This window comes from Brachypodium distachyon, chromosome 4, assembly GCF_000005505.3.
Source record: "Brachypodium distachyon strain Bd21 chromosome 4, Brachypodium_distachyon_v3.0, whole genome shotgun sequence".
NCBI classification, from domain to species: Eukaryota; Viridiplantae; Streptophyta; class Magnoliopsida; order Poales; family Poaceae; genus Brachypodium; species Brachypodium distachyon.
In genome coordinates, this window is record NC_016134.3 from 12,229,667 (window position 1) to 12,250,090 (window position 20,424).

At 44.3% G+C, this 20,424-nt stretch overlaps 1 protein-coding gene and 1 long non-coding RNA gene across 2 annotated transcripts; both read left to right on the top strand.

Moving 5' to 3' along the window:
• Window positions 1–9,732: 9,732 nt before the first annotated feature.
• On the top strand, window positions 9,733–13,164 carry LOC100846852. The gene is made up of 4 exons (XM_014901974.2): window positions 9,733–9,934; window positions 10,007–10,099; window positions 12,281–12,473; window positions 12,786–13,164. The coding sequence occupies exons 2-4, from the start codon at window positions 10,046–10,048 to the stop codon at window positions 12,917–12,919; spliced, it is 381 nt and encodes a 126-aa protein (XP_014757460.1). The 5' UTR covers window positions 9,733–9,934; window positions 10,007–10,045; the 3' UTR covers window positions 12,920–13,164.
• A 676-nt stretch (window positions 13,165–13,840) lies between these two features.
• On the top strand, window positions 13,841–15,158 carry LOC100843586. Its single transcript, XR_002966005.1, has 3 exons — window positions 13,841–14,195; window positions 14,308–14,512; window positions 14,627–15,158. It is a non-coding gene; the product is annotated as an uncharacterized LOC100843586 (long non-coding RNA).
• Window positions 15,159–20,424: the final 5,266 nt, after the last annotated feature.

Genomic DNA, 20,424 nt, shown 5'->3' on the forward strand with positions numbered 1-20,424 from the left:
ACGGCCTAGTATTGCAGCAAGGACGCTCGTCGTGAACCTTCGAGCTATGCCGAGCTATTTTCGGTCAGAAAACTCAATCTATGACGGATTGATGGTAGGATCATCGAAATCTGAGCGTCACCATGATGTTCAAGAGGATTTATGATGATTATTATCTTCAACGCGCGCCAATCGTCAACCACATTAGCCTCCACGTCAGATCAAAATTTTGACCACTATTTTTTTTCTTTTTCTTTTCAGAGCGTCACATACGAAATTGGGCTGGTCCAACATGAACGGCCTAGGAAACCATTTTCGGGCTTAGGAATAGATGGCGGCCCAACATCCTTCGGGCTGACCACATTTTGACGATCATTTTCGCTGTTTTGGATCCCCGCATCATGCCTGGCTCGCATGGGCCATGCAATTTCGTCCCTGCTGGGTAGCTCGCATCATCTCGTTGGCCCGGCCCAACTGATGAAGAATACAAGGCCTCTTTGTCTGCCCCTTCGTTCGCCTCGCCTCCGGCAGAGCTCAACCGCGGCCCCCATCTCGCCGCCCCTGTCCCGGACGAGCTCCACCGCCAGACCATCTCTGCCGCCTCGCCCCCGACATCCCTATTTCGTCGCCTCCCGGACAAGATCGACCCCCAATTTCGCGGATCCCATCTCTGCTGAGCTCCACCGCCGGTCGCTGCATCTCGCCACTGGATTCCGGCTACCCGAGCTCAGGCGTGGCCCCCAGCTTCGCTGTCCATCTTCACCGCGAGTTCAATCACACGAACACGCACACGAACATGCACGCGATAATCACCGGATTACTGTCAAGGGCGCATATGCTGCCCTTTTTTTTTTTCTTATCTCAATCCCACAACTCAGGTTACAACTTGATACAAGATAGATGCCTACGTGCGTGTATATATATACATCCAAGATCAAGTAATTCGTATCCCACCCAGATTCCAATATGCAAGCAGTACGAATTCTATCGGCCACACTTGCCAAAACTCACGGACACGCACTGCACATGCATGCAAAACGATTAGGAAACTAATCAACTAACCTAATTAGACTCAAACTCAAGATTAACTCCAACGGTATGGGTTCTTTCATCCACTCTGCCTGGTTCTCTGGATAGGATCCTAGATGCAATGCATGTTGATGCCACCCAGAGAACCAAACGCTATAAGATGTCATTTTTTATTGTGTTGTTTGCATATACTCAACACGTCCACAGTAGAGGCCATCTTTCTATTGTGTTCTTCACATATACTCAGAAAGTGGGACTCACATTAATGTTGCAATCTAGATCCGCAAAGTGTGACATGCAATTTTTTTTCATATACTCAGAAAGTGGGACTTGTTGGAATTTAGGACAAGGCCCAAGGCCCAAACTAAATTAAATTCTTGGAAAATCTCAAAAGCCCACATCGAGTAGGTCGGTCCGGGTCGTTGCTTATCTTTTTGGCAGCCGGAATATGTCGCATAACAAATCCCGATAATTGCGGAGTCGGTTTTGGTTTCCCAAATCAATGTCGGTAGGTTTCCTAAATCAATGTCGGTCGGTTTCCTAAACCGAACCGACGTCCGCATGCGTGCCTATTTAATAAGACGACCCCGGCCTCCGAACAGACACGCCACAAACCCTAGCCGTCGCGTCCACGATCCAATCTCTCTTTTCACCCCCTCTGCTACTCCATCCTGTTGGCTGCGTGCACAACTCGCCGGGAGAGCAGGCCTTCGGAACCCGGACCTTCGCTGGAGGAAAGTATCTGTCGGCAGGAGGAAAGGAGGTTCTCATCAAGTCTGTGGTCCAATCGCTCCCGTTTTATGCTACGAGTGTTTTCAAGTTCTCAAAAGGCCTTTGTGAAGATCTGGAACACTTAATTAGGAATTTCTGGTGGGGAGATGAACAGAACAGAAGGAAGATACACCGGCTCTCGTGGGACAAAGTGATCCAGCCGAAATCCAAGGGTGGAGTGGGATTCACAAACATGTTCCTATTTAACCAAGCATTGCTGGCGAAGCAAGCTTGGCGGCTGGTGGACAAGCCTGATAGTCTGTGCGCTAGAGTTATCAAAGCTAAATATTTTCCCTTCGGAAACCTGCTGGACACTGCTTTTTGTCAGTCCTCCTCACCGGTTTGGCAGGGGATCTGCCATGGACTGGAGCTCCTCAAGAAAGGGTATATTTGGTGTGTGGGAGATGGAAAATCTGTGGATATCCGACGTCGTAACTGGATCCCGCGAGGTGGCCTCCATATCACAGGGAAAAGAACAAATACCATAATTAGGAGAGTTTCAGACTTGATCATCCCTAACCTGAACGTGTGGAATGAGCAGCTCATCAGGCAGATTTTCTACCCGCATGAGGCCGACGCGATCCTCCAGATCAAGCTCCCCACAACAACTGCGCAAGCTTGGGGACGATTGGGCAGTGGTGATCCTTGATTCGGTGGATTCAGTTACTCGCCAAAGACTTCTGTTTTTGTGGTGGAGAGCTTGGCACCTTCGGAACGATGCATTATTCAGTTCAGGCAAGGCCACCATTGAGGAATCGGCTCAGTTCATCAGAAGCTACAGCCTGGCTATGGAAAATTTGAAGAAGGGCGATGAAGCAATCGTTTGCTGCTTTGAGAGATCTGCTGATTCACTTGCAGCTGCCCCGGATGCCTCATCCTCCCTGCCGGTTGAGCAGGGCATGAGCAACGCCCCGTCTACCGCCGCAAGGCCCGTGGTCTCCTGGCGCCCACCAGCGGAAAATTGGCTGAAGCTGAACACGGATGCCAGTTTTATTCCTCAGTCTGGCAAAGCCTGGTGGGGGGGGCGGTGCTTAGGACCGACAATGGTAGCATTATTGCCTCGGCATGGGGGGGCATGGATGACTGCCAATCTGCGGGTGTGGCCAAAGCAGCTGACTGTCTCCAAGGTATAAAGTCTCTCTGCCAGAATACAGATGTAAACCTGCTTGTGGAAACGGATTGCCGGATCCTTGCTACAGGCCTGATGGCTGCATCCTCACTTCCTCAGATAGATCACCAATGTGCTTCCTGCTACGGGAAATCAGTCTCTCCCTCCAGTGCTTCAATGCGTCTGATATAAGCTGGATTAATCGGGAGGGGAATGACCTTGCTCATTATCTTGCCCAGTATGCCAGGATGGGTATTGAGTAATCGGTTTTTAGTTGGTTCAGTCCCCGGGCCTGTCCGGGATCACTGTAAAGATTCATGTAATTTGACACTTTTGGCCAGCTAATGAAATGCCTTTTCTTAAAAAAAAAGGTTTTTGGGGAGCGTCTTACGCGCTGCTCTCGCTTCATCACGTCCTTGTTTCGCCGCTCTCGCTTCATCACGTCCTTGTTTCGCCGGCTTCTTCATCAACAATGGCCAACATTGTCCCCAAAAACGTTGATCCCGCGGCTCAGGCTACCGCTCAAACTCGGCAGCAACAGGTTGCTCAAACTCTAACAACAGCAGATCGAACAACAGATGGGTGCTGCTGCCTAGATGCAAGCTCAAGCGCTGGCAGCTGCCCAGGAGGTTGCCAAGACGGCTTCTCCAGCTAGCGAATATCGACGCCGCTGGACTCGTCATCGAATTCAACAAATTTATCAAAGGAACAACCAACTCAGAAAAGGGCATCGTACCATACGTATTCTGCTCTTTCTTATTGATTATGATAAGTAGTTACATTATTCATGCTGTAGAATTAGAAGGGTTTTATCGCTATGAATTGCTATTTAGTTTGTCTAGTTTTCATGATAATATCTGTTACATCTTTTTTGCCATGATTTTCTGGATTGAATATTCATCGAAAATACCTTATTATTCAACATGACTCACATTAATGTTGAGATCTAGATCCGCAAAAGTGTGACTTGCATTTTTTTTTTCATATACAAAGTGGACTCACACTAATGTTGCGATCTAGATCCGCGAAAATGTTTCTTGCATTTTTTTTACATATACTCAGAAAGTGGGACTCAAATTAATGTTGCGATCTAGATCCCCGAAAGCGTGACTTTCATTTTTTTCATATACTCAGAAAGTGGGACTCACATTAATGTTGCGATCTAGATCCACGAAAGTGTGACTTGCATTTTTCATATACTCAGAAAGTGGGACTCACATTAATGTTGCGATCTAGATCAGCGAAAGTGTGACTTGCATTTTTCATATACTCAGAAAGTGGGACTCACATTAATGTTGCGATCTAGATCAGCGAAAGTGTGACTTGCATTTTTCATATACTCAGAAAGTGGGACTCACATTAATGTTGCGATCTAGATCAGCGAAAGTGTGACTTACATTTTTCTTCATATACTCCGAAACAGGGACTCACATTAATGTTGCGATCAAGATCCGCGAAAGTGTGACTTGCATTTTTCATATACTCGGAAAGTGGGACTCACATTAATGTTGCGATCTAGATCCATGAAAGTGTGATTTGCATTTTTCATATACTGAGAAAGTGTGGCTCACATTAATGTTGCGATTTAGATCCGCGAAAGTGTGAGTTGCATTTTTCATATACTCGGAAATTGGGACTCACATTAAAGTTGCAATCTAGAGCCACGAAAGTGTGACTTGCATTTTTTTTTCTTCATATACTCAGAAAGTGGGATTCACATTAATGTTGCGATCTAGATCATCGAAAGTGTACTTGCCTTTTTCATATACTCAGAAAGCGGGACTCACGTTAATGTTGCGATCTAGATCCGCGGAAGTGTGACTTGTATTTTTTTTTCATATATTCAGAAAGTGGGACTCACATTAATGTTGGGATCTAGATCCGCGAAAGTGTGGCTTGCATTTTTCATATACTCAGAAAGTGGGACTCACATTAATGTTGCGATCTAGATCTGACTTGCATTTTTTTTTTCATATACTTAGAAAGTGGGACTCCCATTAACGTTGCGATCTAGATCCGCGAAAATGTGACTTGCATTTTTTCATATACTCAGAAGGTGGGACTCACATTAACGTTGCGATCTAGATCCGTGAAAGTGTGGCTTGCATTTTTTTTTCATATACTCAGAAAATGGGACTCACATTAATGTTGCGATCTAGATCCGGGAAAGTGTGATTTGCATTTGTTTCATATACTCAGAAAGTGGGACTCACATTAACGTTGCGATCTAGATCCGCGAAAGTGTGACTTGCATTTTTTTTCATATACTCAGAAAGTCGGACTCACATTAACGTTGCGATCTAGATCCGCGAGAGTGTGACTTGTATTTTTTTTTGTGATCCAAAGGTGTCTTCCCTCCCTACAGATTGGATCTGCAAGGTGATCCTCTTCCATGACGTGCTGCTATTCACGGTTGTTCGCACCACCTTCGATCTCCAAGTTCTTGATCATGTATGTGTGGATAGTCGTGCTAGGATGATCTGCTAAAGAAGGAGACGGGCTGACCAGTACGATTACAATTGGGAGATTTTCTACGTCGACTCCACTTACGTCGCGATCAATCTTCAATTGGTATATTCTCATGACCTGTGACCTGCATCATGCTATTTTCCTTGCGTGTTTCGTGGTAATTTTTTGATTTCTGGCTACCACTTTACTATCGTAGGATTCCATATTAGATGGCATCTTTTTATTGTGTTCTTCGTGCTGTATACATGTGTTTTATAATTTTTGCAATCTAAATGCGCCCTATCTGAGTGGGACTTACATTTAGTACGGTAATGTAGAGAAGAAGCGACATGGCGCACACAATAACTTGGCATGTATGTTCAGTTTCATACAACAACAAAAATTTAATTGCACATTATATATACTTGGTTTTGATATTCACTTTGGTCCAAACCGTCGATTTTTGCCTTAATCCCGAAGACATGGCACGCCCGTGAGGCATGGACTAGACATTCGCCATTTTGGTTTAAGCATAAACCGCTTCCCTCACTTGCGTCATTCTTATTTTTTTAATTTGGAGCCTAATTTTTCCAAATCGGCACCCTTCTCTTGCCCGATCCCCCCCCCCCCCTCTCTCCGAAATCCCTAACCCACCCTCCTCCCCCTACTCTTCCTCAAATAGCCTAGGTATAGCCGGTCCACAAGGGAAATAGGGATCTGGCCCAATTAGAAGCAAAATAGCTCCACATTGGTGGGCATTCGAGATTCCTGGCCTCATCGACTGTAGACCTCGGCTTGACTCGGGCTCGAAGCAATTATTTTCTTCTATATTCCCCTCCTCACGTTTTCTCCTCTATTCCCCTCCTCACCGATACAACTTGAGATAGGTATTTGCCTAGCCATGTACGAGTTCCTCCTGCGGTAGCGGAGGCGCCGGTCCAGGTAACGTGCGCCCTCATGCCCGCCTCCTCGTCCCGTGCCGGTGGGATGCTCCTGCCCCTCCACCCCCCTCTCATCCCTCTCCTCTCTCTACTGCTCCGGCGCGACCCAACAACCCCCATTTAGACATGTGGCACATATGAGAATTTGCAACTTCCCATTTAGACCCTTACGTTCGTTTTGAATCAACCCAAACTACATCCTTTTCAATAGGATATCTGGACTATGGGTTGATTTTAACAAAACTCAAGGGTGGTTGATTTTAACAAAACTCAAGGGTGTGAATGAAAACACAGCTCATATCCTAGATAGGAGGGTGGAATGCGGGTGATTCGAAACAAACTTAAGGGTCGAAATGCAAAATTGTGAATGCTTATTTAGGCCACACACCTGTGATCCAACAGCTCAGGTTGAGTTTTGCATGTTTGCACCTAAAACCAGTTTTCACAGGATACTTTCTCGTAAGAACTAGAGATGGAAAACCACATCTACTCAACAAACCTGCAACGGTTAGGGTGAGGACGAGCGAGCGGATAAAGGGCCGAGGACAGAGGGTGAGCCACACATTATACATATTTCCAAATCATGCTAGAGAGGGTGCTTTGTACTATGTAGAGTAAATCAGTTGATGAACATGCGTTTCCATAACACCACAATACGCTTCATCTTTCTCTTCAACACGAATTGTGCAAAGTATCATGTCATAATGGAATCAATTCAGATTAACACTACATTCATCGTCTCCCTATAATAAGCCGATAGGTCCGCACTTCTGCACTCCAAGTGAGGCTCTGTTTGATATATCAGGAGCAGGCAGGGCAACACCATATCCATGGACGCGAGCAAGACCAAATTAAACACCGTACATAGGAACATGAGATGGCTACTGATTGATCAGTGAGTTGATTATTCTAGTTATTGTGGATCGACTCAACAAAAAACTTCCATTTAGAAAAGAATACCAAAATAACAAACAAACAATGCATTGAGAAGAATGAACAAACTTGCAAGCAGGGTAGTAAGTACATGGGGCAAGGGCCTCTCTCTTCCGCCTCGTCTTCTTCTCGTGCCTCACATTTTTGTTGGCTTTTCGTTGCAGGGGATCCGCTCTTCAACGAGCTGTGGCACGCCTGCCGGTGACGAGCGAATTGATTCTACTCAATAGGAGAAGGGGACCGGAGGGTGCTGGTGCCAAATGTGAGTATTAGGTTATACGGTTCAGGTATGCGGTATCTATTTTGTTAGGGCCAAATTAATACCTAAAAACACAGATTCAGTCTACCGAATGCGCAATTTTCCGGATTGATGTTTTCGGTAACTGGTAGAGTTGCTTTTAGACATTGGCATAGTGTAAGTTCCAAATGCCAAGATTCAAGGCCAGTGTTTGGCTGGTCTAGATATTGACCCATGGTATTCAGGCTCAGTATTGAGTACCTGGTCCACAAGGAAATAAGGGATCTGGCCCAAAATAGCTCGACATCGTAGGCATTCGGGATTCCTTGCCTCATCGACCGTAGACCTCGGTTTGATTCCAGCTCGAAGCAATTATGTTCTTCTATATTCCCCTCCTCACCTTTTCTTTTCTATTCCCCTCCTCATCTATAAAAGCTTGAGATAGGGATTTGCCTAGCCACCCATGAGTTCCTCCTGAGGCGGCGGGGGCGCAGGTCTTGGTACGTGAGCCCTCATTCCCGCCTCCTCGTCAAACGTTGGTGGGATCCTTGTGTTAATTCAAGCCGTCCTTCCTAAAATGACATCTAATTTGGGAAAAACGGATAAAAAAAATAAAAACTTATGAAATAGGAGCGAGAGAGCAGTAAGTGTTTCCAACATTTATCACATACATACTACTCCCTCACCCTTTTATAAGTTTGTGTTTCCAGCACTTGCAAATGGGAAGGAGTACGATCTAGAATGGGTTCTAACTTGAATGGATCAAAAATTTCAACACACAAAGATGTTCGCATCCCAATCATCTGAAATCCTAGCTAGGTTTGCTTTTTATTACCATGATCCAATGATAATGGCAATGCTCGAATTTGGTGGCGGTGAATCTGTTTTGTGCCCGGGTACTCCCGTGTCTTCGTGATTATCCCCTGCCATGTTTGTGTTGTATGCTTAATTGTGTCTTCAGTGGGGTTTGCCGGTTTGGTGAGGACCATGTGGATTATTCAACTTTTTGGGGGCTGCGCAGTTATAAAAAAAATCATATAACCGGTAACGTCTTCTGGGTGCTTCATGTCAGAGCTCAAGGAAACCCCATTCCCATGTCTGGTGGTCCTAAACTGCATGTTTGGATCCCTAATTAAGTTAATGCAGTTGTGCGCTATTGTGCTAAACTTGTTCTGGAGGCACCAACCCGTCTCCATGGCATGCTAACCACGGACACGTCGTCAGTTGGCCCCAATTTTGTGAACTACGCGTCATCCCATTATGCAAAAGAACCCTTGCGCGTAAGAGAATCTCATTCGCGCTACCTCTGAAATTTCCCCAATCGTTCTGTGCGGTGGCGACTGGCAGGCGATCCGTGGTGGCACGACTGTGGTGTCGGCAAGTCGAGCTAGACTGTTCTTATTAGAGATTAATAATAGAGGTTTGTTTTGCATCCATGACATGAATAAGTCATATCTAGATGGTCAAGTTGACCATTTCGATCATCGTGAAGTAGAAACTGGGTCGCCGCTTTGGATTTGAGATTTATTGGACACCTAGGCTATGATCCAAGAAAAGTTGGCTGCTTCATGGGAAGAAAATTGGAGATGGACTGCACATTTTGGCCGTAAGGATGCTACCATAATTGGCATCAGTTTATAGTGGCACCAACACCTGTGTGAAAGTTCGCGGATTTTTTTTTATCTTGCTCTCTTTCTTGAACAACATTTCTGTGTTGAAGGGTTCGCATAAGACATGGCGGAGCGGTGGAGAAACACGAGCAAGGGGAGAAAAATAAATAAGCAGCAACGCAGGAGGAAGAAGGAGGATGTGAGCCCGGCTAAGTTATAAGGTGATTTTTCTTTACATATTTTGCCAACCACTCACCACAGAAATTCTCCGGGCAAAGGCCGACTATGCCACTCCGGAACGAGTTTTGGATCATCGGTGCACAATTTATAGCTTCGTCTCTCAACTTATTTTCAGTGTGAACTTTGTCACTCAACTTGTAATACCGGGCTAATCTCAGTCTTTCGATCAGGTTGGAGTGGTCAAATGGTTTTGACCAACGTGAAATATTACATAGTGGTTTAATTGTCACCTATGCAGCACCATCAATCAGTCCAAGGACAAATTTAGCCCGGTATTGTAAATTGAGGGATTAAGTTCTCGAAAATAAATTGAGGAACAAATTTGCCACGTGCCCAATAATTAAGGGACAAGAAAACACTTGTTCCCAGCTTACAGCTTGCGAATAATATGACTAACTTAATAGGACTAGCTTACGGCTTGCGAATAATATGAGGACCGCGGTGCATTTGCGCCCAGTGGGCAACGGGGCATGTGCTCTGCGTCTCTGCTGCTCGCGACCTATCGCTCTCGCAGCTTCCCCTCCACTGCCACACGCCGCGCTCTTCTCCCTCCCACTCCCCCTCCGCTTCCTCCCGGCCCCCGGGCAGATGAGACCTTGCGCGCTACGCTGAGAAGATTTCATCTTTGGGGATCCAGGAACTTTATTTTCCTGGTCTTTATCTTTCCGGGACTTCTTTCTTGATCTGGACGGAGTGTATCGGGTTGCAGGTGGGGAGCGCCTCGCCCTCGTCGGGGAGGGAGGCGGAGATGAGACGGGCGCGGCAGCCGGAGCCGCTGGATTTCTTCATCTGGACCGTCGAGGTACCGCCGCTAATTTCCAGTATTTGGTTTCAGAGATTGAATTTTTTTCCCTGCTGATTACATGTGCTTATGGGCGAAATCAAGTGTCCTTTTCCTTCTTTCGTTGTGTATTTTCAGTTCGAGGATTTGTTCTCCTTGTTTGGATGCTATGAACGGCTTGTTTGATTTCTTCATGGGGATTACTGTGTGTTTATTACAGTATTTGTTCTAGTTCTCTGTGCTGCTGATTTAATACTGTTTTGGCGACTTTGTATGTCTTTTTAAGAGTGTTGGCAACAACATAGGTTTAAGTTTGGACTTTGATCGGCTGATTGGGGAATCCATCATATCAGTTGTTAAAGATAAGTAGTTGATCGTGGAACTGGAATGCTACTTTACTTTACCTCAGTTTCGAGCCTTTCCTTTGCTCTACAAAATTCTTTGACCAGCTGCTTTAACAGATTCATGGCCCATCTTTTTCTCTTTCTAGCATAGAATTTGGGTCCATCCATTTCCATGATAGCAACACTTGAGCTAAGGGATTGGGATAATCATATCTCCTGTACTTGGAGTACAACTACCCTACTCTTTATCTTTGCTTCATTGCAGGTAGCACATTTTTATAAGAAAGATCATAGTTTGCTTTTGCTGCTGTGTTGCCACATTTGTGTCACTAGTAGGAAAAAGATAAGACAATCCGGGAAACATCCTACCTAAGAGTCTAAACTGGCATGTTGGCAGAGAACTTTACTTGTGCGACAGTATATTATAATCCTTTGGTCACCTTTAAATGTGTTAGTGCAGGTTGTCTGCTTATACATTGCACAAACTAAGCAGCACTTGTGCATTCGTTCAAACTAAAAAGACAGTGCCTTTAAACATAACATCATGTATCCTTGTTGTCTGACAATATTAGCACCACCATAAATGGAGGGAGGAAGGGCAAGAAGATCTGCTGAAGTCCATGTGCTGGATCAACTTCAGCCATTTTGTCCATGGATATCTGGCAATTTGACCCTTCCTAGCTAAATCGAGCCTGACAATACGAGCTCTTTGGTTGGGCAAGCGATGTTGGTATTTTATTTGATTTTGGAACAAATGTGTTTCTCCGTTAAAAACTTATTTTCTTGTCCACGGCACTTCCTGAAGACATGAGCCATATACACTGAACACTATTGTATGAATGAACAAAGCTGCAAACCACGTTGTCTGCTCTGCTCTTTTGGGTGAGCAAGCTTGTCATTGAACAAATGGCCTACATAGCCTGACTGACAAATAAACTGGTCTTGGATGATTCTACTACAATGCCATAGGATTTTAGCTAGGTACACAATTTGTACCTGTCCCAGCTTTAACAAAGACTTTTATGCTGCCTGACTGAGACAATTTAGCCAACATTACTAAAGCAAGTTTACTTGTAAAGGCATTTTTTTGCACTGAGAAAGCATAGTTGGAAGAGACGACTATGAGGTTAATATGAAATGTCCCAGACATAAAGAGTTGTCTCAGATAGAGAGCTTAAGCATTCTAAAAACTTTTGTGTTGTCTTCATAAGATCTTGTTCTGTAAGACTCGCACTGGTTATGAGCAAGACCCCTCTTACTATTTAGTAGGCATGAATCCCTTCAAAAAATGTATTCATGGTGTAAGGGGGATATTCCGAGTCTGGCATATGCTGCTTTCTCCCCTCTTATTGTGGATAGGTGTGGCTATGATGTCATTTTAGCTATTTCATTCAGCTCTCTGTCTTTACATCAAGATTCCGTCCTGCTAATTGCTTGGGTGCAATGGTTGTGGTGGTGATACAGAATCAGGATAGATGTTTTCAAGTGGAAATGATCCTAGTACCCTGTATGTTCTGGAAACAAGTTGAAATGTTCCATTTGTTTTTGATGTAGGGCAGTGTGGAAACAATTGATTCTTTGTATGTATCTTTCAGATTCTTTTTGATGATGAAATGCTGTATGTTAATGTGCAATAGAAGCTTATAGAAGCATTCCTAAGATTGCCTGAAAGAACACCCTCGAATTTGAGTTTTTCCCAAACTGCCATACGTTCTTTTAAACCAAACTAGCTATTCTACTTCTCTTCTGCCAACAGACCAGCACAGAGCATTTCTTAGTAAAAGAGCTAAATGTAATGGCGTCAAGTTAAAAAATACTCTGTTCTGCTCCGATAAAGTAATTGTTCTTCCCTCTGCAGGATGTGGGGCTATGGTTGGAAGAGATAAACCTTGGTGGTTATTGCCAAGCATTTGAAGAAAACGGTGTCAACGGAGAGTATTTAGAGAGCCTTTCCACGTTTACTACAGAGCAGATTCTGCGGTTTATCAGGCGGTGCCATATGAAATGGGGAGATTTTATATCGCTCTGTAAAGAGCTGAGGCGCATCAAAGGTTCGAATTTCTGCTGCCTACTTCAGTCTGCATCCCTATCTTTACAATGTGGTTTGGGCTCCATGGATTTAGCATAATAACAGTAAATCGGTAATGTAGAATATTATGTGGGTACCCTTTTCTTTTTACTGAACCTTTTGGAACGAAATTACATGGGGCTGGCTCAAGGGAACAAGAAGTACAATGAAAGCTACTAATCTGTTCCATTGCTTAGAAGTATGACCGATGCTATCATTCTGCTGCAATCCTTACTTCTGCCAAACATGTTTAACTGACTATTTGCACCCACTCCTGCTTAACCACCACCCACAGTTGCCTGCCTGAAAGGGGAGCAGGAGGTTCGCAGGCCGTGGTGGGCGCCACCGTGCCTGTCAGTCGTCTTCGTGAGGGTGGCCAAGCGGAACCGGCAGTCCCGGGTCGTCTCCCTGAAGCTCGAACAACCTTAGCGGCTTCACTGCCACCTGAGCTGGACTTCTGCTAGAAGGCGCGGCGAGCTGTAATGTATACTCTTCAGTGGGTTCGGCTGGAGAAGAAGCAGGGCGCTGTGTGTGCAAAGTGTAAACCTGTGAGGTGTTGTAATTTGTTGATTTGTTTTCCATATGTAGGATTTTAGACAGCAAGGACATACATATACATGTACTACGAATATGGTTCTTTTCAGTGAAGAATATTCTCTTCTCTTGGTCAATCATTGATCTTCGCGAAAAGTGTCGATCTATATCCTTCGGGTCTGAGAAATTGTTGACCACGCGGCGCCCATATAGAGCACGGGAAGTCTGCCAGTCAGGGGCGGAGCCAGGAAAATTAGGAAAATTGTAAAAGGGGGGCCGACCAATGAGAATAATTCTCTCAAAACAAAAAAAAATTGCAAAAAAAAGTGAAACCGTTAGGAATAAGCCATGCATGTGTAGATTGGTTAGGTCCAGGTCGTCGGCGCCGCCGGTACGTGCGTGCTTAGGTCTAGTCTAGGTGCATGAGTTCGTGCTGTTGGAGTCGAGCTGCAGCTTGGCGCGTTTGTAGCGTGGAGGAGCTGCATGCAGGGGCCGTTGGGATCCGTTGGATGCTGGCGAGCGGATCGGGCAGCGTTCGTTGCGTGCGCATGTGAGATGTAACCGTAGTTTGTTATTAGGAGATTTTTAGTTTGAGGAAAATAAAAGGGTTTGTGCGCTGGGGCGTTTGTCGCCAAAATACTTGTGTCTTCTTTTTTGATTGTTTATGACAGCAAAATCATTTTTTGACTGATTATGACAGCACTAAATGTTGAGAGATACAATTGCATTCTGGACAGTTACAGATAGAAGAAGATCTGACCAAATTACTTTGTTCTGAAAAATATGCTAAGTGGACATTTAAGATAGAAGAAGATCTAACCGCTAGTTGTTTTGAGGGAAAGAAATCCGAATAAACATTGCATATTTTGAAAAATCCGAATAAAGATGTTCCGGTACCCTACCTCTCCGAAAAAACGGTTGGCTTTCATCCCGCACTTTCCATTCCCTACCGACGACGGCCGCCGCCTCCTTCTTCTTCTCCGACTCCGGCCGCCGCCGCCCCGACCCGTCGTCCCCCTCCTCTGGCCGCAGCAGGCGCCACCGGCCCCTCCTCTGGTCTCGGCCGCCGTCCCTCACCTCCAGCGCCGCCCTTCCAGCCCAGCCCTGCACCTCCCTCGTCCCGCACGTCTGCCGGTCGCGACGTTGGCAAAGTCGTGAATTTGATTGCAAGGTTGTGAATTTGATTGCAGACGCTGTGCAAGGCCGTGGATCAATTCTGTTTTGGATTGATTGCTAATTGATTCCCCCTGGTCACGCCGCTAATTGATTCGGATGGATTGCAGGCGCTGTTCAAGGCTGTGCAAACTCGTGGATTTAATTGATTCTGCCGGATCTTGCGGATGTGCGAATCAGGCTTCCCTCAATTCGGTGCTTGTTAATTGATGGCTGATTTCACGAGACAGATGCTTTTGTGCTCGTGCTGGTGGACTGGCTGCACTAGATGGGTCACAGATGGGCCAGATATGAATATTCGGGTATACGATTCAGGTATGCGGTATCTTCCTCTCTCTCAAAAAAAAAAAAGTATGCGGTATCTGTTATGTCCTGATCAATTGGTATCTAAAAACACGGATTCAGTTTACCGAATATGCGTTTTTTCAGACCCAGATTTGCGGTATCTGCTAGACATGCTCTCATGATCCCCAAAACAGGTGAGATTTTCCATTTGATTATGGACTCCAATTGATTCAACCACTTCAATAGGTTCATAGTCATAGATTAAACAAATTAAATGGTTCGTAAGGATCAACCTGCCATCCATTTTAGCAACAACATAGTAAGATATCAAATGGAATATACCTTAGAAAATTACTCCATGGGTCCACATGATGCATTCTACAGTACAATATAGGTAAGTGAATTGGATACCACAAACATTGATTGGGGTATGGTTGCCGGCACACAAGAACTTGTACAGTACATCACATCGTTTTTCCGTGTTTTTCATGTATCATGTTTCATTATTGTTGCGGTCTAAAGGTGCCCAGGGAAAAAACTGTGACATACATTTATTATTGTGGTGTAAAGATGTATTGAGAAAAAGTGGGACTTACATTTATTGTTGCGATGTAAAGGCATCATGAGAATTGAAAGTGGGACTTATATTCTAATATAAAAGTATGAAAATAAAACACATGTCTTCTTTTGTTCGCTTTTGCAAAATGTGGGAAAGTAGAGAATTGAGCTACTTTAAAACAGGTAAGATATGAAAAACGCAGACAAGTCCCCATAAATCGGTATCCACAAACTTGGGTATCAATGTGTGAATTGGTGATACAAAAACTAAGTAAATATGATCAATTATCTATTGTTCAATAGCATGAGGTGTTAGTGGAATTTAGACGTGATATCCTTCACATCGATGTCGAAAACAATTGTTTATAAGTCCTCCAATACAGGACAACTTGAGAAGTGAACAGTATGAGATTTCAATTACACATTTTCAAGGTGCGACACTACTTGAGTGCTTGGAGGCTTGAGCTTATTTCCTTAAATAGAAGAAATCATCTTCACGCGAGATAGTGAGATTAAGCTCCAAAAACTTGGCACATTTTAGCAAACATGAAAGATCAATGTGTCAATGTCATGCATTTCTGTGTTCCCAATGTCAACTGAGTGGGGTGTGGTTGCAGTCAGTTATAATCAAACAATTGTGCAAGAACTTATTGCAGTCCATGACAGTACGTATCACTGATGCATATAAGGCATAAACAAATTTCTGTTGGTAGCACCAGTGCTTAGAAAGAACACTTGTTCTCACAGCCTCACGTGTGGGCCAGCAAGATAATATGTGTTCAAACATGTGATTCGGGAGGTCAGAGATGACAACACCGTTTCTTCTTATTGTTTTCTAATCTCCTGTAGTTTCACATCCTGGACTTCTTAGGACATAATATCTTTTCCTTATGTATTCATATATATACTTGCATTTATAATGGTTTCAATCTAAGGCTCCAGAGGGGGACTTACTTGTGACATTATAAGGGGCCACCACCACGGCACGTGGGTAGGAGCGAGGCTGGGCTTCGGGGAGGAGGGACGGCGGCACGTGGGTAGGAGTCAGGAAACGGCTGCTGGGGTTGATTTCTTGTGTTAATTCCTAGTCGTCCCTCCTAAAATGACATCTAATATCGGGAAAACAAATAAAAAAAAATCTAAAACTACTTTTAAATGGGATCATGTGAAGGGAGGGATTAGTATGTGTTTCCAACATTTATCACACATACCACTCCCTCTCCCTTAACTGGGGAGTAGGGAGTACAATTTGGAATGGGTTCTAACTTGAATAGATCAAAAATTTCAACACAGAAAAAGATTTACAAATCCCAATATTGATCTAGTAAATTATTATATTGAAATTGGAACCATAGATTTGCTTTTTATTATCATGATCTAATGAATGGTAGTACTCAATTTTGCTGGTAGTGTCTCTTCCCGCGTCAAAAGTTCCCTTCATTAATGGCTAAGACGCAGCTACAATTTAGGGGATCGCACATCTTGGGGGTTCCTTTCCAAATATACCTCGTCGTCGCCTTCCCAACTAACCCCGATCATGATCACTCCTATCTCTGAATCTCCTTTGGACTTTCCATCCTTCAGTGAAACTGCCAGCTTGGCCAGATCCGACTCACCACTATCCTGTCGATCAAGGATTGCCCTGGATCGGTGTACACACCCATCAACGAAATAGATCTAGAGGGGTAAGGGGGGTACCTTAGATGGCGACCAGTGGGCCACCATTTCCGCACGGACGAGATCCGACATGTGCCGCATCATCTCGACAATCTCCGGCTAAAAGTGTGACCCTCGATAGTGAACGAGAGAATATGCAAAATACCACTAGTCAAAACCGACAGCTCCAGAATAGCACTGAGAAAATCAAACGTGCCAAAATACCACTACAGTTTTGGTTTTTGATGCCAAAATACCATTATGCACTAACTTAGACTAACAGCCATACAAAAAGGCATATACCCTTACCTCTTCACACACCATAAGTCTCTCATTTCCACTCATTTCAGCAGCTTTTAGACAAGATTTCAGCAACATTTAAAAAATAAGCGGCAGATACACAGCAGCAGACCCACAACAACATTTATACAGCAGTTTTGGCAGCATTTCTACAACAGATTCACAGCAACATTTCTATAGCAGATTCAGCAGCATTTTCATAGAATTTTAGCATAATTTCAACAGCATTTCAGAAACATTTTAAGGCAACAATTATTACATAATTTCATAGTCTAATGATCCCCAAAAGCATCACACTAGTAGTTCAACATACAAACATAGTGCTGCACTGCACGTCGCTACAAAATTCTCCTATTAAAAAACCAATCCGAACAGAGCATACATGGGAAGGGAAGCGCTGTGCCAGTGTTGCGCTTGGTGTCGAAGTCATCTTGCAGTTACCCAAGCATGCAGGAGAGTGACAGAGCAGAAGAGGAGAGGGCTCCTAGGCAGCAAGCGTCGCACGAGTGGGGCAGGGGCGGTGTAGAGCGTCCCACTAAGGCCTTGTTTGGCACGGGAGTATTTTTTGGGTTTTGTGTTTTAAACACTAGTGGTTTGGGTGAAAACACTTGTTTCACCCAAAACACTTGTTTTTTCTGAAAACACTGGTTTTGGTGGAAAACACTTGTTTGGTTAAAACACTAGTTGCATTTGGCACAAGGGGACTAAAACAAATTACAAAAATCAACGGTACCAAATTGTGCTTCTTCAGGTACTTCCATGCAACGGTACCAAATTACAAAAATCAACGAGCAATAGATTTGTCCCAATCTTCCTCTTCTGCCATACCTTGCCGCCCTTGGAGTTAAGCCTTGCAAAGTTGTATAGGACCATAAGATTGTCAATATCAAGAATAGGTAAGCATTAGTAAAGTTTAATTCTGTGCTCGTCCATATATAGCAGCAGGAGTAATAGTAGAAGCTAGTAGCCTGGTAATATGGTGCAAGGTTATGATGATGGTTATGGACAATTTATATTTAGAAGAATACTGGAAATTGGAATAATATAGGATCTGAGAAAGCATGCATGTTATGATGGTTTCATTGTCAAACAAAAGGTATTAGACAAATAGAGCACATGCTGCTTGCTAGTGACATAGAACCAAACACTATCAATGACAAAAATAGAGCACATGCTGCTCTAACAATGAACTAGTGTACGTATACTAGAGACCTTTGACAATTATAGATAATTGCAACCATGACACTTGTTAGTTTTCACAAGAAATTTAAGCCCAGAATTCCACGAAGTGCTATAAGCAGCAGAACAAAAAGTTCTGTGTGTCATCCTATTGTGCATCTTACCCTAAGAAGGAAAGCTACAGGTTGATGATCATTGTGGCAATTTTGACTGAAAGTCATTGTGGCAATTAAGAAATAAACAAGCAAAAAATTATGATTACAACATATGTGAGAAAATATGCTCCAGCAGAAAACACGATTCTAGTTTACATTACAGCAGAAAACACAAGGAAAACACTTCAAAAAAGCAAGGATGCCATTGCTTACCTCATGCTACCTTAGCTATATGCCTTCTAATCCACAGAATAGCAGTTCCATCCTTATCAGCAACCAGATTGATAAGCATTATTTCCCTATTGTCAGCAATTCTGAACACCTCCAACGGTAGCATCTTCTCATCACGAGTTATCCCTTCCATATAGATGCATGTACAACAATGGAAAAACTAAAAACATCATCTCAATATCTTCTTCGGCTTTCCTCTTCCTAACATGCTCTAGTCTCCCTTGATTCATTTAGGTACTAAGGAAAAGAATCAAGAAAACAAGAAAATTTACTCTAGGCACTCAATTACAAGAACGGTGAACTCAAGGCATGTAGGAAATAAACAAAAGGAGTACCAAGGCTGTTACATATCAAATTTAGGTGTCAAAACAATATCCCAAGAAGGTGGTGGTTCATCCAACCCAACAAAGGTCCAAGGGGGAGGTCCTTGTCAAATAAAATTGAAAGAGGATATAACATTCTTCGGTCACCACGTATATGACAGAATATATAGTTCATTAGAAATACAACATATATACTACTACTAGGTACTGCTGAAGATAACTGTATCTTTAACAACATAGGTTCTGAATTTCAAAATGCCATAAAAGTAACCAAGTCATGATTGCATCTGCAAGAACTAAAAAAGGCATAAAGATCAGATGATAATTCTACTGTAATCACACATTTCGTCCATTAAAAGCATCATGGAGTACCAAACACATTCAAATTGGCAAGAGTGGAGATTACAGAGAAAAGGAAGCTACTTCCAGCACTAGTAAAAGCATCCTCCATGCATCCAGCATCCACCCATAGGCATGCACAGATGATAAATGAATCTACCCATATGGAGAAATAAGGCATCTCCAATCAAATCACACACAAGCAGTGAAGCAACCCACAACCTTAGAACAAAGCAGTCGATGATTCCAAATTGACAGCTGCTGAGGAGGAGAGAAAGGACATGGGAAACTCACCGGCGAAAAAGCCAGCCTGCCTCAGGGAAGTCGACGGCAGCGGCGTCCTCTGCTTTGCTTGATTGGGTTATGGAGACGAGGTCAGTAGGGTGAGAGAGAGAGAGAGGTCAACAGCAGCACACGGGAAGGTGAGGGAAGATCGACTTCTGCGTGGAGGTGAAGTGGTCGATGGCTACGCGGAGGTGGGAGGAGGCAGGTGTTGGTGGCGCGGAGACGACGCCGGCGGCGTAGAGGCATGCGGGCAACGAATCGCGGCACCAGCCGAAACGCGAGTCGAACTCGCGTCTGGGGTTTTGCCCTGCATGACTTGTTTCGGGGATATTTCTAGGGTTTTCACATCACTGAGACCGGCCTGCCAAATGGCCCAAAACTGTGTTCTCGTGTTTTCGGGCCGCGCCAGGAAAAGAACTCGGGCCACTCCAGAAAAACTCCCGTACCAAACAGGCACTAAGGGGTAGAGGCGGCGGAGTGCGCCGGCGTCGGGTGTCTCCGCGACGGGCAGAGGTGGCAGATAGCGCCCCGAGACGGACAGGGAGAATCCCCGAGACGGACAGGGAGTGGCTTGCGGGAGGGATTAAAAGGGGAGGGAGGCGCGGCGATGCGGCCAGCGTGTGCGCCGCGATGGATCGTTGGGAGCCAGAGAAGGGGACGAGATGGGGGTTCGGGCTGTCTCTCTCGTTTGGCTAGGTTTAGACGAGGGCAATTCTGGGATTCCAAAGAAACTGACAATTAACATTTACATTGAGCAGCGGGAATGCTTTGATATTTAAGACAGTGCTATTTTGGCCAAAAATGCCTTAACGACGGTGCTGTTTTGGCAAGTGCAGGTTTTTTAGTGCTATTTTTGAACTCTTGGTTTTCACTAGTGGTATTGTGGCAATTTTTTCCTCGTGAGTGGGACACGCCC